Source organism: Gracilinanus agilis, chromosome 1 (genome assembly GCF_016433145.1).
Source record: "Gracilinanus agilis isolate LMUSP501 chromosome 1, AgileGrace, whole genome shotgun sequence".
Lineage (NCBI taxonomy): Eukaryota > Metazoa > Chordata > Mammalia > Didelphimorphia > Didelphidae > Gracilinanus > Gracilinanus agilis.
In genome coordinates this window covers 210,176,773-210,201,176 of record NC_058130.1, presented here as the reverse complement: position 1 = coordinate 210,201,176, position 24,404 = coordinate 210,176,773, and the positions used below count along the sequence as shown (strand labels likewise).

Sequence of the window (24,404 nt, the reverse complement as noted above, 5' to 3'; positions counted from 1 at the left end):
TTCCTTCCTTCCTTCCTTTCTTTCTTTCTTTCTTTCTCTTTCCTTCTTTTTCTTTCCTTCTTTCTCTCTCTCTCTCTCTCTCTTTCTTTCTTTCTTCCTTTTTTCTTTCTTTCTCTCAATTCTGAGAAAGAAGAGTGGTAAGGACTAATCAAGTGAGGTTAAGTGACTTGCCCAAGGTCACACAGCTAAGAAGTATCTGAGACCAGTTTTGGACCCAGGCCCTCCTGTCTCTAGGTCTAGCTCTCTATCCACTGAGCCACCTAGCTGCCCCTTGAAGCCACCTTTCTTACTCATTCCATCTTCACCACCCTATCTCTCATTGAGAAAATAATGTAACATTAAATAACAAAAAAATACCAAAAATGGCAGATGATTAAGTATGAGTGTATTTAAACATCCTGATTAGATAATTGAATCAATTAAAGCAGTGAGTGCAAATCAATAACATTTACCCAAAGTATACCCTCAGATTTTCTTTTTCCAAACTCTTGCTTTTTTCCACAGGCTGGGCTGGAGCAACGCTTAGCAAACACTAAGAAGAAAGCTTCCCAGATGGAGAAATTGTTACCCAAACAAATAATTAACAAGGACCAGAGGGAGGTATTGAGGCTTCTCTGTAAAGCCCATGAGCTAGAGGTGGAGAATACAGAGCTGCAGGCAAACAACTTGTACCAGAAGAACCTTCTGTGCCAGAAGGATTTCGTGATTCAGAGGTACCATCAGCACCGGCTTCTCTGTGAGGAAATCATCCAGCAGCAGCGGGAGCTGATAAAGGGTAAAACTCGCGTTGTTTGCTCAATCGCTGGCTTTTCACACCAGTTCAGCACTCTGGCTTTCATTGTATACAGTGGAAGGGTGTTATCAGCTCAGGCAACCTGCATGCAAGTCCCAGTCTGAGGGTTTTCCTTTCTTCACATTTTAATCTTCATTTGCTCCAGCTGGGCATTTTTCTGTGTCTTAATCCTTCTGTTAGTGACCTAACATTGGTAGCCATGACAACCATTTGGAAACGATGCAGCAAACCAAGGTTAATGACTTCATTCCCAGAAAATGAATGCTTTGGGGAGAGCAAGAGATGGCTTTGTCTGGGAGAATTAGGAGCAAGCAAGGAAAACTTTTACCATCGTTCCCTGCAAAATCATAATAAACTGAGCAAAAGCATAATTTCAAACTTTTCAAGGAATGTAAACTGATAACTTAAGAGCTGTTTGTTAAGTGCTTTCCCTTTTGTATATGCCCAATTGAATCCAATAATCCAATGAAAATTTATTAAGCTTTTACAAATTACAAGATGACCACTGTATTAGGCATTGTAGACCCAAAGGCAAAATGAAAACCAAATCCTGGCCTCAAGATGCTAACATTCAATTTCTCCTCTTTAGCAAAATATGATCTTTTATTGAATGCCAGGGTCAATTCTAGGCAAACTTTTTTTTTCAAAAAATCATTATTTGATTCAAATCTGGCCTCAGACACTTCTTAGCAGTGTGACTCTGAGCAAGTCACTTCACCCTCTAGCCCCCCTAGCCTTTATCACTCTCCTGCCTTAGAACCAATACACAGTATTGATTCTAAGATGGAAGATCAGGGTTTTAATTTTAAAAAATCATTATTGGGGGCAGCTAGGTGGTAGATTGGGAGCCAGGTGTGGATATGGAAGATCTTGGGTTCAAATCTGGCCTCAGACACTTCCTAGCTATGTGACCGGGCAAGTCACTTCACCCCCATTGCCTAGCCCTTACCACTCTTCTGCCTTGGAACCACTATACAGTATTGATTCTGTGATGGAAGGTAAGGGTTTAAAAATATATTATTGGTGTTTTTTTAAACCTTTAACTTCTGTCTTAGAATCAATACTAAATATTGGTTTCAAGTCAGGAGAGAGGTAAGGGCTAGGCAATGGGGGTGAAGTGACTTGCCTTTGAGCATGGAGCTAGGAAGTATCTGAGGTTAGATTTGAACCCAAGACCTCCTGTCTCCAGGCCTGGCTCTTTATCCATTGAGCTACCCTAGCTGTTCCTATTAATGTTTTTGTGCCATCTTCATTCCTGAATATACCCCTCTTCTACCCCCTGTCCATTGAGCTATCCCTTTTAACACAAAAGAAAAAAAGCGATTCAGCAAATCTAACCAATACATTGACATGACAACATATATAGTGTCCCACACCCATAGTCTCTCACCTCTTCAAAGAAGGGAAGGAGATGCATTTTTCTCCTGTCTTCCTCAAGCTAACTTCTAAACTCAGCAAAGTTGTTCTTCTGTGCCCTCTGCTATAACTCTCTGCACCTCATTCCTAACTCCAATAATGCTTTTCTCCCCTTGCCTTCTCCCCATATGCCCAGTACCTGTTTCTGCTGCTGCTTTTTTATAGAACTATAGAAATCTTAGAATTGGGAGAGATCTTAGAGGTCTTCTAGAAATGACTTCTATGGTACCTCTGATTGAGGGACATACTTGTGTTTGGATACTTCCTGCAATAAGGAGCTAATTGCATTTAGCTAATAGTACAGCTTTGTTAAGAAAGTTCATTCTATTTTCATGTAGTTGTCATTTTGGGGCAGTTTGGGGGGCAATTTTTAAATTGAATTTTATATATTTCAATCATGAAAATCTGCCTTTTCTCCTTTCCATTTCCTCCCCACACCAATTTGAGGAAGAAAAACAGGATCCCCATTACAAAGATATCATCTAGGAAAGCAATTTCCTGAATTGGCCTTGTCTAAAAAACCTGCTTATGTCTCAGTCTGTACTCTGAGTTGATCATCTTTTTATCTGGAAGTGGGTCTTCTGGAATTGTGGTTGGTCACTGCATTGATCAGAATTCCTAAGTTTTTCAAAGTTTTTCTTTAAAATATTGTTATTATTGTTTAAATTGTCTTCTTGGTTCTGTTCACTTCATTCCTCATCAGTTTATAAAGTTCTTCAAGCTTCTCTGAAATAATCCCCTTCATCATTTCTTTTTCTTTTAAAAAAAATACCCTTACTTTATGTCTTAGAATTAGTGCTACATATTAATTCTAAGTCAGAAGAGAGGTAAGGGCTAGGCAGTGGGGGTTAAGTGACTTGGCTAGGATCACACAGCAAGGAAGTGTCTGAATCCAGAGTTGAACACAAGGCCTCTGGGCTTGACTCTCAATCCACTGAGCCACCTAGCTTAGCTGCCCTCTTTCATCATTTCTAGTAGCACAATAATGTTCCATCATATTCATATACCATAACTTGTTCAGCCATTTCCCAGTTGATGAGCATTGCCCTCCCCTCAGTTTCCAGTTTTTTGCCACTATAAAAGGAGAAACTATAAATATTTTTGTAATGATGAGTTCTCTTCTTTTTTTTTTTTTTAAACTCTTACCTTCTGTCTTAGAATCAATACTGTGTATTGTTTTCAAGGCCGAAGAGCAGTAAGAGCTAAGCAATGGGGGTTAAGTGACTTGCCCGGGGTCACACAGCTAGGAAGTGTCTGAGGCCAGATTTGAACCTAGGATGTCCCATCTCTAGACCTGGCTCTCAATCCACTGAGCCACCCAGCTGTCCCCTTTTCTTTTTTCTTTGATCTCTTTAGTATATAGATCCATGAGTGGTATTGCTGAATTAGAAATTATGCACAGTTTATTAACTTTGGAGATCATAGTTCCAAATTACTTTTCAAAGTTGAAATTTTCAGAATTCAGAAGAGTTCATAGTTCCTTCAACAGTAGAATAAAAGTTCCTATTTTCCCACAGTCCCTCCAGCATTTGTCATTCTCCTTCTTCAGCAACTTTGGCAACTATCATGAAAGTTCATAGGATCAGTCAGAGACCATCTAGTTTTCTAGTTCCAATTCCTCATTTTGCAAATGAGTTAACTTAAAACAGTACCCACAACAAATAAGTTAAGTGAAAAAGAGGAAGATTAAGGAATTCATCTAAGGTTCCACCAGTAATAAGCATCAGCTGCAGGGGACTGAAGCTGGGACCTCTACACCAGAATGACTTTTCTCTCTAGTATCCTGTACTAGTGAGACAAAATCTGCTTCCTTATAATTTGTACTCGAATCTAACTTTTCTCTGTGGAGGAAACCAGAATGAATCTATTCCTCTTCCCCATGACAGCTTTTCACATACTTAAATATGGATATATTTTCTCCCTTTAGCCTTTTTGTTTGCAAGTTAAACCTCCCCAGTTTCTTCAACAATCGGCACTCGAATTTCTTGATTATCATTCAATTCCTGTTCCCCCAATCATTCTTATTGCCGTCCTCTGGGTGTCATTTAGTTGATCAACCTCCCTGTGAAAATGTCACAGCTAAGGCTGCTGTGTTGGCACATGCCAACACTGGGGTAGGCCAATGTCAGTGGATCACTTGGGTTCTGGAGGCTGTCAACTGAGTATCCACACTAAGTTTGAAACCAATATGGCACTCTTGTGGGAGCTCCCAGGATCTGGGTGAGGGGCTTTCTAAGGAGGAATGAACTTGTTCAGGCTGGAAATATCAGTGAAAGTTTCTTTGCTTTTCAGAAATTGGATCATGCCTGTGAATGGCTGATACATTCTTTTTTTTTAAACCTTTCTCTTCCATCTTAGAATCACTACTGAGTACTGGTTCCAAGGCAGAAGAGTGGTGAGGGCTAGGCAATGAGGGTTAAGTGACTTGCCCAGGGTCACACAGGTAGGAAGTATCTGAGGCCACATTTGAACCCAGGACTTCCCATCTCTAGACCTGTCTCTCAATCCACTGAAGCCATCTCTCCCATAACTGATTCACCTCTGATCTTTGTTGTTGTTTAATTGTTTTCAGGCATCTGACTCTTTTGTGACCCCTTTGGGGGTTTTCTCCGCAAAGACACTAGAATGGTTTGTCATTTCTTTCTCCACTGCATTTTACAGATGAGGACACTGAAACTAAATGACTTATCCAGGGTGACATAGCTAGGAAGTGTCTGAGGCCAGATTCGAATTTAGTTCTTCTTGGATTCAAGCCTGGCCACTTTTTTGAGATAAATAGAGCTTTTGAGATAATTTGTTTGAGATACCCAGTCTCAAAGAAAAAAATGTACAGAAATGAACACAATTATTCTAGTTGTTATTTAAATTAGTGTATGATTCCTTTATCTGGATTCAATGCTTTCCATTAAGAGCAATCCAAGAAAAAACAACCAGCCAAGAGAAAACTAAACCCATATAATTGTAATGAAATGGCAATATAGTCAGATTAATATCTTTCTTAGTCTTTTCTTTGCCAAGTTAAGCTTCTCATATTTCTTCAACTATTGCTCCTATAGTCAGTCAACTAGAATTTATTAATGTCCAGCTAAGTGTCAGGCACCATGCTGAGGATAGACAATTCAAAGAAAGACAAAAGATAGTAAAGAGCTCATGGTCAAATGGGGGAGAAAACACACAAAGAGCTATGTACAAACAGATATAGGATAAACTGGAGATAATTAATGGAGGAGTTAATTAACCTGATAATAAAGAGGATCAGGAAAGGCTTCTTGTCTCTACTCATAATTTCTAAATAATCCTCCACCCCCTATTCCCTACATATTCACAGCCTTCCTCTAGATCAGTGATTCCCAAAGTGGGTGCTACCGCCCCCTGGTGGGTGCTGTAGTGATCCAGGAGGACGGTGATGGCCACAGGTGCATTTATCTTTCCTATTACTTACTATTAAAATTAAAAAAAATTCATTTCCAGGGGGCTAAGTAATAATTTTTCTGGAAAGGGGGCAGTAGGCCAAAAAAGTTTGGGAACCACTGCTCTAGCTGAACTTTAGTTTGTCAAATGTGGCTTGACCTGAACCCAGTTATTCCAGTTGTTTGACCAAAGCAGAGTATAGCAGTATTATGGCTTCCCCTTCTCTGGGGAAACATAGTACTTCTAAAAGAAAAGAAAATGAACCCATTATAATGACTGAGTCTTGGTCTTGAAGAGGGATGAGTGTCCCAGACTAGAAGTTGTCTAGAAGTAAGGCTAGAAGTTGTCAATTTGCATTGGGAAAAGGATTTCTTGGGGTATTGCTCCCTTAAAGCAATGAAATTAGAGGTCTGACCCTCTCAAAAATGAAGACAAAAGCATTCTCTTCCATCATAGAATTGTCGAAAGATTTTATAATTGACACAAAACCACTTTGTAAATTGTAAAGATGCCCTATAAAATACAAGATTTTGTTAATATCATTAAATAAAATAATTAACTATTGGGTTAGTTTCAAATGAAGCTAAAAACCCTTGTTAAAGTTCATTTTCTGGATTATAATGTTTATTTGATCACATCTGTAAGATCTTTCAAATCAGGAAGCTGTGACTTCATATCTAACCTGACATTTAATAGCTATGTGACCCTGGACAAGTCACTTAATGTGGCCTGCCTTATTTGTAAAATGGAGACACCAATAGCCCCTTCCTCCCAGGGTTGTTGTGAGAATAAAATGAGATAATATTTGTAAAGTGCTTTGCGGAGTTTAAAATACTCTACAAATATTGTTATTATTACTATTATTATTTTAGTACTCTGTGATCTAATTTTTCTAAGCTGTGTAACTTAAAAAAAATCCTTAACTTCTGGCTTAGAATGAATATTAGTATTTGTTCCAAATAGAAGATTAGTAAGGACTAGGCAATTGAGGTTAAGTGACTTGTCTAGGTTCTTAGATCTAGAAAATATGTGAGATCAAATTTGAATCCAGGACTTCTCATCTCTAGTACTGACTTTCTATCCACTGAGTCATCTAGCTGCCCCTAAACTATGTAACTCTAAAGCAACTAGATACTTCTCTATTATCTGCTCAGTTCTCTTAGACTTCAATTTCCACTTTACAATGTTTGTTATTCTTTCTGAATATCATTGTGCTCTCTAGAGGAGAGCTTATTTCAGTCCAACAAAATAGGAATTGAACTGTTCAGTTTTCTTTTGTTCATCTGTTAATACACCATTTTCTTCTGGCATAGGTTCATGTCTTCCTTGTTCTTTTTGCTTCAAATGTGACTTTTAAAAAGGCTGCTTTTAGAGAAGGATCTGGTAAAGACAAATTCATAATAAAGCTGAATAGGTTTGCTATTTGCAGAATAACAGAATATTAGAGTTAGAAGGGACCTCAGAGGCCATCTAATCCAACTGATATCCTTATACAACATATCAAGCAAATGGTCATCTGGCATTTGTTTGCTGAAAAACTTCTAGTGAAGAGAAAACTCACTACCTCCAATGGCAACCCCTTCTTCCTTAGAAAGCTTTAATTATTAGTAGCTAGGTTGGGGTTTTTTATTTTTTGGATTGAGCCTGAACAGATGAATGAATTAAGTGCATTTTCCAAAATAATTAATAATTGATTATTTAATAAAGTTATTTCTAAACTTACCTCTTTAAACTTCCAAATTTTGCTCTTGTTCTACCCTTTGGGGTCAAATAGGACACATCTTCTTTATGTGACAATTATTAGATTACTTGAAGAAAACTGTAGGGAGTCTTAAAAGTTTTACTGTTATAGATACCCTGTATGATACCCTACTTGCTAGCTTTGTGACCCTGGGCATATTGCTTAACTCTGCCTCAGTTTTCTCATCTGTAAAATGAGCTGGAGAAGAAATGGCAAGCCACTCCAGGATCTTTACCAAGAAAACCCCAGATGGGATTACAAAAAGTCAGACACAACTGAAAAGGGACTCAGTAATAACAATAACAGCAATAACAACAGGGTCCCACTGCACCCTCTTCTCAAGACTATCCATACTCAATTTCTCCTACCCACCCTCTAACACAGTGATGGTAGACCTCTTCAAGACAGAGTGCCAGACCCTACCCCCATCCCCCACCCCTAGACTGAGTGCCGTACCTGCCCCTGCCCTAGAGACCATGCGCCATACCCCTCCCCCCAAGTTCTGGGTGCTCCCTATTTTCCCTTAACCCTCACAGGGGGAGGGAGGAAGCACTCCCATTGGGCTGCTGGGCAGAGGGACAGGTGAAGTGAGGAATGTCCTCAACGAGTGTAGAGGGGGGAGGGGAGAGGCCCAAACATTCTGCTCCCCTCCAGCTCTGCCACCTGTGAGCTGCCCACTTTCTTCCCTATTCGTTCCCATTGGCTGCTGGGCAGAGGGGCAGGGAGGCATGTTGGAGAGGGGGAGGAGAGCAGCTCTAGTCCAGTTCCTCTGCCTTTCTAGTAACAAACTCTGGGGTAAGGGGAGGCAGCTGAGTGCCCACAGGTAGTGCCCTGTGTGCACCCATGCCATAGGTTTGCTATCACAGCTCTAGCTTATCAATGCCTTTTATGACATAGACTGGAGTGGAATTTCCTAACATAGGCTGCTTAGAATGGAATACTATGTGCAGATATGTTCCATCCAAGGCAAAGTTCAACGAAGACTATTTTAATTTGATTTCTCTGACAGTAGTGTCAAACTCCAATGGAAAGTAAGCCCTCTGGACTGGAAATTGACTTCAAAAACCATAAATTAACATTTTCTTTTGTTTTGCTGTATTTTCATTATTTTACTGTATTTTTGCTTATTTCATTAAATATTTCCCAATTGTGTTTTAATCTGATCCTGGCTGCACTAAAAAGTATTGAAGGCTATTTGGTCCTGTGAGATTTGATCGAGTCAAAGGTGAAGGGAAGAAAAACTTAATTTTTAGGCATCATTCACTGGGTGAGGAAGGTCATTTTTGGACAAAAGCCTACCTCAGACCCTGAAGTTACCCAATGCATAATCCGTTTTGATTATTGTGAAGGAGCAGTTCTAACTTATAGACAACTATAACCCTTTCCCATCTAGTTCAACACCCCCTCCTACTTTTCCTTAAGGCAGTAATTTTCAGGTTTTTTGCAGTGATGGACAACTCCTATCTTGATTTTTTAAAAATCTATGCAAATCATCTTTTTTAGTTTTATAGGAATGGGATTATAGAAAGCTAAATTTTGGTAGGGTTAAGTTTAAGAAAATTGGATGCTGGGGGCATCTGGGTAGCTTAGTGGCTTGAGAGTCAGGCCTAAAGACGGGAGGTCCTAGGTTCAAGTCTGGCCTCAGACACTTCCCAGCTGTGTGACCCTGGGCAAGTCACTTGAACCCCATTGCCTACCCTTACCTTGGAGGTACCTCTGCCTTGGAGCCAATACACAGTATTGACTCCAAGATGGAAGGTAAGAGTTTAATTAAAAAAAAAAAAAAGAATATTGGATGCTGTCTCCAGAGTTACTAAGCATGAGCTCATTCCAAGAATGCTGGAAGGGATCTTGGAATGTACAGGGAGCTGGAGGAAGGTTTTTGAGTAAGCACCTGTCACTTTCTGTCCTGAGCTGGGAGAGGAAGGCTACTGTTCTCTTCTGAGTATTTCCTACCTTAACCATTTGTGGAAGAAGGGAAACCTTTGAACTGCATTTGGAGGGTTTTTTTCCACTGGAGAGAACACCTTACCAAAGATCTACCTATACCTGCTGTACCAACACTGCCTGAGAGGTTTACCTGAAGATCCTGTTTGTGGGGCTCTGAGGTTTCCACCTCAGAGCCATAATTAGTTCTGAGTGAACTCAGCTATCTAGGGTTCATTTTTAGTAAATTTGGAGACAACTTCTGAGATAAATAACTAAAAGAACAACTGGGGATTGTAGTCAGGTAGATAAGAAAAGTTTGATGGGAAATTAGCTAGAGCCAGGGAGAAATAGAGTAGCTAGAAGATCTGAAGGCTCCATCGCGAGATGGATGTAGCTTGAAGGGTTGGAGTATTAAGACTTAGAACTAGAGGGGGCAGCTGGGTAGCTCAGTGGATTGAGAGCCAGGCCTAGAGACGGGAGGTCCTAGATTCAAATCTGGCCTCAGACAATTCCCAGCTGTGTGACCCTGGGCAAGTCATTTGGCCCCCACTGCCTACCCTTACCACTCTTCTGCCTTGGAGCCAATACACAGTATTGACTCTAAGACATGTAATATAGGATTTTAAGGTTAAAATCCTATATTACAAATGGAAGGTAAAGGTTTAAAAAAAGTCTTAGAACTAGGGCATCCTTGTGTTTTAATCCTCATATTGTACCCTTGGTTTCTCAATAAACATAGATACTTTGTATACAAATCAGTCTCCAAGGCTTGTGTGCGCTGGCCCAGTGAAGGAAAGCTCACTTGACCTTCCCTTCACAATAGGGAAGTGAGATATATACAGACAGCCATTTAAGTATCTAACCCAGTTTCCTATAATGGATATCACCATCTATTCACATTATTTCTTCAGTTAATAGTTTATTCTAATCAAATTAAGAATGTAATATGATATTTATAACAACACAGAAATGGGTTTTTAATACACCATAAGAATAATGTAACACATTTATTGATAAAATCCATTAGATTTATTCTCAAATTCAACCTCATTTGTGCAGACCATATGAAATAATTTCTGGACTACATGTAGTATTATTTGAAGTGAATTCAGCAAGTTTAGTATAGATTTTACTGACAATTCATTACTATAAAACAAGTGAGTTGACTTTAGATGACCTCTAAAATCCCTTCCAGATCCAGATCTGTGATCCTATGGACTTATAGTCAATCAATCACTTGGTCAATCAGCAAGTATTTATTAAGTGTCTAATTTGTGCCAGGAACCATGCTAGGTATTAAGGGTACAGATACAAAGAATAAATCAATGCCAGCTCTCAAAGAGTTTATATTCTATCTGTGTCTTTGATCTGAATTTTGTTTTCATTTTTTAAAAAATGGATATATTGGGGCAGCTAGGAAAACACAGTGGCTAGAGAGCCAGGCCTGAAGATGGGAGGTCCAGCTTTTGAATCTAGCCTCAGATATTTCCCTCTATGGCCCTGGGTAAGTCACTTAGCCCTCTTTTGTCTTGGAATTGATAGTATGACTTCTAAGACAGAAAGTGAGGGTTTTTTAAAAATTTTTTATTCAAAGATATTTTATTTTCCCAATTACATGTAATAACCATTTTCAACATATGTTTTCTGAAATTATAAGATCCAAATTGTCTCCCTCTTTTGCTTCCCTCCCCCTCTCAGAGATGGTAAGCAACTTGATCTGGGTCATACATATATTATCATGCAAAATATATTTCCATTATTGGTCATTGTTGTAAGAGAATAATCACATAAAACCAAAATCCCAAAAATAAAACCGTAAATAACCTAATAGGAAAGTTAGTGTGCTTCGATCTGCATCTGACTCCAAAAGTTATTTCTTTGGAGGTAGATAGTATTCTTTGTCATAAGTTATCGGGTTGTTTTGTTTAAATGGATGTATTCATGTTGGAATTGTACTCAAATGTATTCAATAATGTTGGCCATTACTTCATGCTCCTCTTATCCCCATTCCAGAATCTCATTATCTCCCAGGCAGGGAAAATTTGAAAAACTCTACTTTAATGAGACAACAATCACTTGTGAGCATTGGGCCTGAAGACCATACTTATCCCACAAGTCACAGGACACTGTCCTAGGCATAATGGTTGGGAAGTGACTATGTTGTGAAGGTGGTGTTTAAGGCTACAGGATGATTAGCTTGTAGGGAAAGGTCTATGGACTAAGCAATTAGAGCATGCCAATCTATAGTCCTTTGTCTTGATTCATCTGTGTATTCTCATTACTTGGCACAGTCCTATTTTACCAAATTTGTCAAACTTTTTGAATTTCTGTAATTTGTTTGTGGAATATTTTGTTTGATCTTGGAATTTCAGTAGACTTTTGAATAAATTCCACAAAAGGACATGCTCACTGTCCTCAATTAGCTTAGAATCTTATCAGGGAGGCACAAACATAGGACGGATGCTTTACTTGATTGTTTTTTCTTTTTGATTTGTCTCTTATTGGAACATTTTTGCTTTTGGAATGTGATGAAGGTAATTGGATCCCTGTTGCAGAGCCATTGGAAAAGCGTTATCGACTATACTCTCAAGAATTAGAGGAGGGGACTCTAAACCGTCTACTTCTGCTCCATTCAGTGATGTTTAACTCCCTCAGGGTAAGACTGGCTTACTTTCTTGAATAGATATTCTCTTGTTTCTACAAATGTGTAGAGGAGGAGGGAGAGATTAGCATGCAGAGGATGGAGAACTTGAGAGAGGGGTCCTGCTCAGTTAGGGATTATCATATCCTTTAGGGACAATGTAAGTTTCTTGAGAACAGACTGTCACATCTTTCTTTATATCTCCAGTGTTAAGCAGAGCTCCTAGAACATAGTAGGAGCTCAGTAAGAAGTGAGTTGAAACTTAAGAGAAAAATGATAACCAGGAACACATGTATAAATCACTGTGAAAAAGGAGTAACTAATATCTCTTGCAGGCTAATAGTCCTTTTTTTCTTTCATAGAATGCTAATGAAGTTCCCCTTAAGTGTAACTGTTCTAGACTGAGAGCTGGTGCTTTTCTAGAGTCTATAGACAGCCCTTCTCTCTGGTGCAAGGTCTCATACTTCTTAAAATTCTTCCTCCATAGGGTAACTATATTTCCTTTCCTTTCCTTTCCTTTCCTTTCCTTTCCTTTCTTTTCCTTTCCTTTCCTTTCCTTTCCTTTCCTTTCCTTTCTTTTCTTTCCTTTCCTTTTCCTTTCCTTCCCTTCCCTTGACATGTTCTAGTAAGGACTGAATAAGATTTCCTTTAAGAAGTGTCCTACCTGACCATTGTGGTCTTCTGTGAAAGACACTGGAATTTAATTGCCCGAGTAAATGATCTAATATTGATTTGCTTCTAAATTTAAACAAAATAGCTAACTCTAACTTCTTCCAACGTTCCTCCTTAAGCCCTGAGTTCACAAGGATTTTGTGCTCTGGGAATTGAATTCTCGAACTTTTTCTGAAAAGTTTGCCACTAGGAAAACTTGTAGTAACAAGACATTTTTTTTTTGGTCTTTGCTAGTAAACAATATTAATAGCTTCTATTGAAGAAAAAAATTAATACTGTATTTTAATAAATTAAAAAATTAATACTGTATTTTAGGCAGAAGCCTGCTAGAAATAATTTAACATCAATCTAATATCCAAGCATTTTCTAGCTTAGAGAATGATGTACAAATTGATATAGAATCCCCAACCCAAGATATGTTCCTCTACTGAGATTTGAGATAACATTTATAGGAATCTTGAACAAGGCAAAAATCATGTGTTAAAATACAATTTGGGATCAATATTTCAGAACAATTGTCATTATTTATTTCCTTCCCTGATCACTCCCCTCAAGTGAAGGGAAAAGAGGAGGCTACCCTTAGGTCAATAACCCGTTCACTTCAGAAGGTGAAGAAGGAAAGGATCTTTAAAAAAAATTCTTACCTTTTGTCTTATCATTGATATTAAGTATAATTTCATATAAATGTATAATATAATATAAATGTCTTGTCCAGGGCCACACAGCTAGGAAGTGTCTGAGATTAGATTTGAACCCAGAACTTCCCGTCTCCAGGTCTGGCTCGTTATCCATTGAGCTATCTAGTTGTTCCCAAAAGCAATGATTTTAACGAGCCTGGAGGTATTCTTTGCTATTTCCACTATTTGGGAATATGAATATTTATGGAAAATTTTATTTCATTCCTGGAAAAATGAATATTTTCCTAAGAAAGGCCTTTTGTTCACCTGTAACTCACACTTTTAAGGTGATGTCTGGAAAGGGATTTTAGGCTAAAGAAATATTTATATTTTAATATTTCTAGTTGATCTTAAAAGGAAGTCTTGAATATGCTTCCACACTGAATGTCTTTTAGACATAGTTTAGAATTCCCAGTGGCAGTATGTGCCACCTCCTGTGACTGGTATTTACTAAAACTGAAACCAGATAGATTTTAAGGTGTGAATAATCACCCTTTTGGGGAGTCATTCTTTGAATAAATTTATTATAATCATTCACTTTGTTTTTCCTTTTATCTTGTGATATAGTGGAAAGATCCCTGAATTTAGAGTTAGAGAAGAGGGGAAGGGAAAGAAGGATTACACAGAGAGTGCCTTCTGTACTAGGTCCTGTGCTAAGCACTTTGCAAATATTATCTCATTTGATCCTCACAAAAATCCTGGGAGGTAGATGCAATCATTCTGGCCATTTTACATTTGAAGAAACTGAGGAAAACAGAAGTTGAATGACCTGCCCAGAGTCACATAGCTAATAAGTGTCTGAGGCGAAATGTGACTTTCTGACGCCAGGTCCAGCACTCCATCAATATGCACCTTAGATATGTCAATAGTCTAATTATTTCAGAAGGTAGGATTGGCAATAATCCTTACCAGATTGGAGGTGTTCTTTGTTGTTTCCACCCTTAATTTATTTTTCATCTATTCTCTGCCCATTACCTACCTTTCTAGCTGAGTTTGAATCTATTGGCTACCTGTGTAGCCTGGGTAGAGCACTTCTGCTCTCAGGTCTATTTTCATTTGTAAAATGAAGGGGTTGAACTCGTTGCCCTCTTGGGGTCCTTCCAGCTCTAAAATCCCATATACTATGCAATATACATGCTATTAGATGACATTTAACATGTCCTCCCTCTCTTAATCTTATGATCTTATAATGCTGAAAGAGAGAAGAGGCTGTGGCCCAGTGGATAATGAGCCTGGAGTCAGGAAGACCTGAGTTCAAATCCAGCCTCAGATACTCCTAGCTATGGGACCCTGGGCAAGCCAATTTACCTATAATTGCCTGACAAAAGGATCCACTAAAGAAGGAAATGGTAAACAAACTCTGGTGTCCATGCCAAGAAAATGCCATGCATAACAATGGTCCATGGAGTCATGAAGAATCAGACATGACCCAATGAATGAACAACAACAAAAAAGTTGTTAGAGGCAAATAGAAAGTTTCTATCTCAGTTATGGGCATATCAGTCACTTTAATGAATAGTGATGGCTCCTATGTGATCAGCTGATAAAGTTATCTTCGTGCAAACTTAGAAAGGTTAAGCCTACCAAAGTCCAATATCAGGAAAATATGAAGACAAAAAGACAGTGAAGCCAGTCAGCTTTACAATATGAAGGGCAGTCAGACTGAAAGGGGAAAACAGGTCAGGCCCACTGGAGCCCCATGTGAAATTGTGTGTCCTGCTAGGACTCTAAAAGGAATGGAAAGGGGGCAGCTAGGTGGCTCAGTAGATGGATAGCCAGGTCTAGAGACGGGGAGGTCCTAGGTTCAAATCTAGCCTCAGACGCTTCCCAGCTGTGTGACCCTGAGCAAGTCACTTGACCCCATTGCCTACTCTTACCACTCTTCTGCTTTGGAACCAATACATGGTATTGATTCTAAGGCAGAAGGTAAGGGTTTAAAAAAAATTAAAATTAAAATTAAAATAAAAGGCATGGAACAGCCCAACCTGATGGGTCTGGTGGGTTTTTATAGGGTTCTTATCTGGGTCCAGTAGGATTAGGCATTGTGGGAAGGGAGCAAGGAGCCTTGACTGGAACAATGGGAAGTGGTCTTGATTCATGTTAGTTGGGAGGAGGGAAGACTCTTGGTGAGCTGTCAACTATGTGATATTTGAACTCCAACTTATGGGTTTGGGGCCATAACTGCTGGGCTTACTTTTTTATTCTTTAATCCTTACCTTCCATCTAAGAATCAATATTGTGTATTGGTTCTAAAGCAGAAGAGCAGTAAGCGCTAGGCCAGGGGTTGGCAACCTTTTTGGCCGTGAGAGCCATAAACGCCACATTTTTTTAAAATGTAATTTCGTGAGAGCCGTACAGTGCTCACAGTGTGCTCCTGTAACAGCGCCTGAAAAAAAATTGACTTCATGGCTCCTGCAGAAAGAGCCATATCTGGCCCTCAAAAGAGCCAGATATGGCTCGAGAGCCATCCGTTGCCCACCCCTGCGCTAGGCAATTGGGGTTAATTACTTGCCCAGAGTTACCTAATTAAGAAGGGTCTGAGGTCAGATTTGAATCTAGGACCTTCTGTCTTGAGGTCCGGTTCTCTATCCACTGAGCCACCTAGCTGCCCCCCACACTTTTATTGAATGACTCAAAGGTTTTGAACTTTCCCAGGGTGTGTGTGTGTGAGCCTGACTACATGGGTTAAAGGCTAAATTGCCAAGGCTATTTGGGTTGCTATAGGGTTGATTAGTATACTAAAAAAGGCTGCTGATCTGAACAATGTACTTCAGGAGAAGCACCACACTGGGGTGAGGCTCAGAAAGCTTCCTTTGACAAAGGGCACTCCATAAACAAGTGCCTTCTTCTGTGACAGGCAGGCTGGAGAAGCTGGGGAAATGGATAGTGTGTGCAAGTCCCTGCTGATTTAACCCCTTCTGCTGAGCCTCTCTTCTTTCCCTCAGTGGCAGAAAAAACTCAGCTGAAAACAAGCCATAAACCTTAATGAGGGAGCTGTTCAGTGGGTTGATTTCCAAAGGTGCTTCATTAGGATGGGAGGACTTCCCCAAAAGGTCCCCAGGGAGGTATCTGAACTAAATAGTCCATGCTGTGTCCGCACCTGATCTCACCCAGCTCTCTGTCTTTGTGGTCCCAGGATGGCTCTGATCTGAATATAGCTCAACAGGCGGAACTGCATAAAGAGGATACCAGCAGAGACCAGCTTGATAATAGGAAAGACCTTCCTTGGGGAGCAAAATTTGAACTTCCACCTATCGTCATAGAGCCAGACAGGTAATGGAGAGATTTCTCTCTTTTCCACTCCTTGGGACCATAGCCCGAGAGGAGTGCCCGATAGTAATTCCCTGCTTGGCTTCTATTTTGAATATTAAAGGGATTTCTCATAACCCCAGAATGAATATTTTTCTTTTAGATGTTAATTATATTATTTTAAAATGTTAATTATACTCATAGATGCCAATCTTGAGTTATTTCTACCAGCCTTGAAGCTATGTAATTTCCGGATCCCTTATCTAGAGCAGAAGTTCTTAACCATGAATTTGATAAAAAAAAAAAATAACCCTGACTTTCCTTCTTAGAATCAATACCGTATATTGGTTTGTTGTAGATAAATTAATAAAGTAGGGTGTAAATGTTTAAGATTAAGTATTAATTTATCTAAAACAGGTTCCAAGGCAGAAAGAGTGGTAAGGGCTATGCAGTGAGGTTTAAGTGACTTGCCCAGGGTCACACTAGCTAGCTTTGAACCCAGGACCTCCCATTCAATGAACTTGTGTCTTTAAAAAAATATTTTGGGGGGCAGCTGGCTAGCTCAGTGGACTGAGAGCCAGGCCTAGAGACGGGAAGTCCTAGGTTCAAATCTGATGTCAGACTCTTCCCAGTTGTGTGACCCTGGGCAAGTCACTTGACCCCCATTGCCTACCCTTACCACTCTTCTGCCTTGGAGCCAATAAGATGGAAGGTAAGGGTTAAATATATATGCATATATATATATACATATATATATATATACACATTCAATTTTTCAATTGTTTATTTGGGTTTAGGTTTCATAAGATTACTCATTTACAAAAATGAACACTATGGAAATATGTTTTACATGATAGTACATGTATAACCCAGATTAAATTGCCTGCCAGCACTGGAAGAGGGAAGGCAAGGGAGGGAGAGAAATAAATTCAATCATATAATTTAGGAAAACTTGTGCGGAAATTTGTTATAATATGTAATTGGTAACAAATAAATAAAAAATATTTTGACAACTTTATTTTAATAAAAATTGGCTTTTCTTATAACCCTATGTATTTTATGCCTTTAAAAATATTATTTTGGGGGCAGCTGAGTAGCTCAGTGGATTGAGAGCCAGGCCTAGAGACAGGATGTCCTAGATTTAAATCTGGCCTCAGACACTTCCCAGCTGTGTGACCCTGGGCAAGTCATTTCACCCCTGTGGCCTAGCTCTTACTGCTCTTTCTGCCTTGGAACCTGTTTTAGATAAATTACTACTTAATCTTAAACATTTACACCCTACTTTATTAATTTATCTACAACAAACCAATATACAATTGGTTCTAAGGCAGAAGTTAAGGGTTTAAAAAAAATATATATATATATGTATGTATACACACACACAGACATACATATAAAATTCTGAGATGGAATCCATAGGCTTCAATAGATTATGAAAGGAGCCCATGGCTACAAAAAAAGATTAAGAATTCCTGATTTAGAGGGTTAGCGGAGGACCTAGTCTAGTCTCACCATTTTTATAGGTCACCTTCAAGGCATCTTGAGCAGTGGCTGAATCATAGGCTCCCCAGTAGACTAGACTTTCAATAGCCAAACATTGATTATCATGTTTAAAACAGTTAGATGTGACTCTCAGCCACAGCTACAGCCATAAATGGGAGCTGTGGCATCTGAGGCAAATTCTGTTGCTGGAAAGGGTTAGAGGAAAACTGAGACCAGTGAGCCCCATCATTGTTGCTGATCCTGGAAATACTGCGTGGTGCTGGTTCCTGGGCCAGGCAGCCCACAGGGAGTCCATGGCCTGGCCAAATCTCTGAGCCTTTCTGGAGAGATCTCATTAACAATCTCAAGGAGGCCACTGTATCATCACTGTCTACTGTAGCAGGATCAAATTCCAGGGAAAGATGAAGTAATCACTGCTTTATTTTGTTAAGTTTCTACAATTTCTGTTTGTTCAAATTGGGTAGAATGGAAACAGTGGCAGCTAGGTGGCTCAATGGATACAGCCAAGAAGACTCATCTACCTGAATTCAAATCTGGTCTTCGACACTTTACTAGCTTATGACCCCGAGCGAGTCACTGCCCCCTCTTTGCCTCAGTTTCCTCATCTGTCAAATGAGCTGGAGAAGGAAATGGCAAACCACTCCACTATTTTTGACAAGAAAACCCCAAATGGGGTCACAAAGTGTCAGATATGACTGAACAACAAGAGTGGGAACAGATGATAAAAAGGAAAATGTTGCCATAGGATCATAGCAGAAATAAGAGTATTGATACGTTGTATTGGTGATAACTATTACACATTTTCCAAAGTGCTTTTCTAGATCTTATCTTATTGCATATCGTATGAGTTTGTACTGTAAGGCCTGTGTGACACTTTTAATGTTGAATGTTATGCATGGTCTTAAGTTACCATCCTTAAACTTCTTCCATTTCCATGTTTGCAATCCCAGAAGGATGGATCTGCTTAGACTCTTTGTAGTAGTTCCCTAACTAATTCCACTGTCTTACGTCTCTCTCTTCTCCAGTCTATCCTTTACACTGAAGCCAAGTGATTTTCCTGAAGAAAAAATATTAAAAATTAAATATTAAAAATAAAAAAAGAACAAATGGACTGAACAAGTCCATCCCCCGACCCAAGAAACTCCTTTTACCTCCAGGATCAAATACAAAGCCCTTGGTTTCATATTCAAAGTCCTTCACAACGTGTGTCCAACCTACTTTTCATCCTTATTAGACAATATTCACCTTTTCACATTTTACATTTCAGCCAAACTGGCCTTTTTGGAACTAGTTCTTGTAGCTGACACTCTGTCACTTATGTCTAGTACTGTGTCCAGTACCCCTGCCAGGAATGTGCTTCTTCAAGTCTCCTCTGTCTATTGGGATCCCTACTTCCTTTTGAAACTTAGCTTAGGCTAAGCCTTTTACAGAAAGTCTTCCCTGATCTGCCCTCCCTCACTTGCTAATCTCTCTCCCTATTACTTTGTATATATTTTGTGTATATGCTATGTATACTTTTGTGGGCACTTCCTGTTTTCTTTGGTAGAATGTAAGTTCCTTGAGGGCAGAGACTATTATTTCCTTTCTATCTTTGTATCCCTAAAGGCCTAGCAGAGTGCTTGGTACAGAGTAGGTGCTTAATGAAAACTTGTTTTTTTTTTTTTTTAAATTAATTAGTTAGCTTGTCACATTAAAATTCCCATGGAGATACCCAAGGTGGCTTAGTGGATGGAGAGCCAGGCCTAGAGATGGGAAGTCCTAGATTCAAGTCTGGCCTCAGATACTTTCTAGTAACCTGAAAGGGTTACCCATCCACCTAACCTTTTGGGGTCCTTCCCTGGGCAACTGTTATTGAGAGGGGAAATTATAACATCCAGCAAGGGTGATTGGGGTTGGTGTTCCCCCATGACCAGCACCTAGGGAGAATACAAAGATACATCCACCTCACTGGTATCTATATCTCCCCTAGGACCTTAGGACCTTTTTTCTTTATAACACTAGCTGTGTGACTCTGGGCAAGTCACTTAACCTCCTCTGCTCTTCTGCCTTAGAACCAATACACAGTATTGATTCTAAGACAGAAAGTGAGGATTAAAAAAAAATCCCAGGTATTTCCCTCCTTCCCCTGGATAAGGCATCATTTGACCAAAAAAAAAGATAATAAATAAATAAATGAACAACCAAACAAACAAATAAATATATGTGGATATATGTGTGTGTATGTATATATAAACTATGTCTTGCTTGTTTTCTATTTATCAGTCCTTTCTCTGGTGGTAGACATATACATGTCATTCTGCAAACACTATTTCTGTTGCTGTATATAAATGTTCTCTTGATTCCACTTATTTCATTATTCATAATTTCATATAGGTTTTCCCACGTTTTTTAAAAAATTAACTTGCAAAAATGGTTTCAGAAAAACCTGGAAAGATTTACATGAACTGATGCAGGATGAAATGAGCAGAACCAGGAGAACATTGCATACAATATGAGCAATATTTAATGATGATCAACTGTAAAAGACTTAGTTATTCTCTGCAATACAATGATCCAAGATAGTTCTGAATGATTTATGATGAAAAATGCTATCCACCTCCAGAGGAAGAACTGATGGAGTCTGAATGCAGATCAAAGCATACTACTTTTCATTTTATTTTATTTTATTTTTGTATGTTTCTTTTGGTAGTTTTGGTTTTATATGAGTGTTCTCTCACAACATAAGCAATGTGGAAATATATTTTGCATGATCATACATGCATAGCCCTGATCAAGTTGCTTACCATCTCAGGAAGGAGGAAAGAAAAGGAGAAAAGGAAATAGTTTAGATCTCAAAGTTTCAGAAAATGTATGTTGAAAATTGTTATTGCATGTAATTGGGAAAGAAATTAAAAATTAACTTGCAAAAAATTAATTAAAATAAATACTTGTTGATTGATTGATATTTATCTCCTCCCCTCTCCTTTGAAAAAGATCGTGTCCATAGACATGTAGTATGACTTCTGTTTATGTATGTTTCTGTGTTTCTAGTGAAGGTTACAAGTCATCAAAAGTCACTCCATCTAAAAAACCAGGAAAGAGAGATTCTCTTCTCACTCCCACTTCCTTTCGCCTCCTGATAACTCCTCCAGTTCATGAGGTTGGTATCTCTATCCCTGGGCTCCATGCTGGTCACTGCGCTCTTGGAAGTATAGGCAAGGTCACATTTAGAACCAGTGGAGTAGGGAGTGAGGAAGGAATTCTTTGAAGGGAATCTCTCACTAACCTTTTGGATAAATAGCAGCCAGATATGCATGTAGATCAGAGACTACTTAGTGATTTGGTGCTATTGGATTCCCAGGGACAGATGAAGTAATTATGATGTAATATTTTAATAGTTAATAATCCATTTAATCACGAAGTGATATTTCCCCATGAAATAGAATACCATCAAACTACCAGAGGGTTCCAGCCAAGTAGAATTAGTACAGTGTCATAGACAAAGACAGTGGCTCAAGTTGCTATGACTTTAGAGGCTCTAGGAAAGAGCTGATCTTTCAAATTATTTTTTCAAAGAACAAAGCCTTTTTATAGGTTCTTAGATTCAGAGTTGGGAAGGACCTTAGAGGATGCCTAGCCTAACCCTTTCATTTCATAGGTGAAGAAACTGAATCCAAGAGATATTCATTGACTTGCCAATGATCATGTGGGCAGCTAGGCAGGCAGCACAGTGGATAGAGCAACAGGCTTGGAGTCAGGAAGACTCATTTTCCTGAGTTTATTCTGGTCTCAGACTGGCTAGCTGCGTGACCCTGGACAAGTCACAGGGCAAGTGACCCTGTTTGCCTCAGTTTCCTCATCTATAAAATGAGCTGGAGAAGGAAATGGCGAATCATTTCAGTATCTTTTCAAAGAAAACCTCAAATGGGGTCACAAAGAGTCAGACACAAGTGAAAAATGATGGAACAACAATAAAAATGATCACATGGGGCAGCTACATGATACAGTGCATAGGACACCAGGCTTAGAATCAGGAAGATCTGAATTCAAATCCATTCTCAGATACTTACTAGCTGTGTGACTCCGGGCAAGTTGCTTAGTCCCTGTTTGTTCCTCACCTGTAAAAAGGGGATACATTGGAGAAGGAAATGGGACACAACTCCAGTATCTTTGCCTAGAAAATCCATGGGGCCATGTCAAGTCAAACATGACTGAACTATTGAACAACAACAAAAAGGATCATTATGGGGACAGCACCTAGAAATAGGAGGTTCTGGGTTCAAATCTGCTGTTAGATACTTCTTAACTGCTTGACCTTGGGCAAGTCACTTAAGCCCCATCACTTATTCCTTATTGTTCTAGTAATACACAGTATTGATTCAAAGATAGACAGTAAGGGGTTTGAAAAAAAAAAAGAAATTTGTTAAGTGTAGGGGGCAGGATTCAAACTCAGTTCCTTAGACTCTCCACCCATCATTTTCTTCACTATACCACACAGCTTCTTACTCTAGAGCTAGACATAACTCTGGGAGGTCATATGACTTAAGTTCAGTGAAGGGCAACTGGCTGATACTAGCTCATTGTTAGAGGAGTGGGTAACTCCTTGAGGGCTTTTGTCTTTGGTGCATAATAGGATTTAATAAATAGCCTGTTGATTGATTGACCAATCCAGCAGAAGGCAACTGAAGACTAAGGACTGACTTCATATTTGCTGATAGTAATAGAGCTTAGAAAGTCAATCAACAATCCATGGGATTTTTATACTCTAGTAATTTTCACATTTTAGTAAGCATGGGGGTCATAGGGTAGACTGGGAACCAGGTAAAGTATTGGTTCAAAGAGAGAGAAGCAATTATTTGTGTAAAAGATAATTAGCTATTCTAAAATTGGTGGTAGATCTTATATTGCATAATTCAAGGCATCAGTGTGGGTAGGCTGTCAAAAACAAAATAAAGCAACACTGTATGTTCCCATAATTCCTTTTTTTTGGGGGGGGGTAAACCCTTACCTTCCATCTTAGAATCAATATTGTGTATGTACTAAGTCAAGAGAGAAGTAAGGGCTAGACAATGAGAGTCAAGTGACTTGCCCAGGATCACACAGCTAGTAAGTGTCTGAGGTTAGATTTGAACCCAGGACCTTCTGTCCTCAGGCCTGGCTCTCAATCCCCTGAGTCACCTAGCTGTCCCCATGTTCCCATAATTCCTTAAGGCTGTTAGACAGTGGATTGAACTCTGGGCCTGGAGTCAAGAGAATCAGAGTTCAAATCCTACTTTACTTATTAGCTATGTGACCTCAGGCAAGTCACTTAACTTCTATCTGCCTCTGTTTTCTTAACTGTAAAATGGGGATAATAATAACATGTATCTCCCAGAGTTCTTATGATGGTCAAGTGAGATAGTATTTTAAAAGTGCTTAGCACAGTGCCAGGCACATAGTAGGCATTTAATAAACAATTATTCCCTTGTTCCCTTCCTCTTGAAAACAAATTTAATTTGTGTGAAGGGATGCTTTGTCTTTTGAATGGTCCTTATTCAATTACTAAAGATATATACAGGTACTTAAGCAAAGCTAGCACTTAGTTTAAATCTTGCCACTATATTTATTAACTATGTGACTAGGCAATTCTCCAAGACCATTAATTGTAGAGAAGATGCCAACCTGCATGGATAGAAGGAATTTCCTTCTCTGGGTTTTTTTTTTTGAGACCCATATAACCTACTTCTAGAATAGAGGTTCTTAACCTGGGGTCCATAGACCCCAAGAGGGTCTATGGATAGATTTTGGGGGGGCGGTTTATGGACTTGAATGGGAAAAATGGCATCGTTATTTTTGTTGATTTTTGGTTTTCTTTGTAATCCTGTTTATTTTATTTTAAAACATTTACTATTAGTGATAGAACCTGAAAGTCAACGAACAGTCCGTGGGATTTTTAGAGTCTCGTAATTTTAGTAAGCACTGGAATTACAAGGTAGACTGGGAACCAGACAATGTATTGGTTTGTAGGAAAGAGAAGCAACTCTTCATGTGGAAGAGAATTAGCCTCATTTAAAATGGGTAATAGGGGGCAGCTGGGTAGCTAAGTGGATTGAGAAGCAGTCCTAGAGATGGGAGGTCCTAGGTTAAAATCTGGCCTCAGACACTTTCCAGCTGTGTGACCCTGGGCAAGTCACTTGACCCCCATTGCCTAGGCCTTACCACTCTTCTGCCTTGGAGCCAATACACAGTATTGACTCCAAGATGGAAGGTAAGGGCTTAAAAAAAAAATAAAATTGGTAATAGTTCTTATATTGCACTTATATATTATATATTTCATGATATTACATATCAGCATTTATTTTATTTTTATTTTTTCATATTCCTTGCCTTCTGTCTTTGTATCTATTCTAAGAC

General features: G+C 39.1%; 1 protein-coding gene across 1 annotated transcript in view; it reads left to right on the top strand.

Moving 5' to 3' along the window:
- LOC123249720 (kinesin-like protein KIF19) overlaps window positions 1-24,404 on the top strand; it is a 116,382-nt gene that overhangs the window by 71,872 nt on the left and 20,106 nt on the right. Inside the window, exons 13-16 of the mRNA XM_044678856.1 lie at window positions 505-775; window positions 11,825-11,946; window positions 16,417-16,553; window positions 21,063-21,171. Of these exons, the coding sequence (XP_044534791.1) occupies window positions 505-775; window positions 11,825-11,946; window positions 16,417-16,553; window positions 21,063-21,171 (639 nt within the window). The remainder of the gene's footprint in view (window positions 1-504; window positions 776-11,824; window positions 11,947-16,416; window positions 16,554-21,062; window positions 21,172-24,404) is intronic.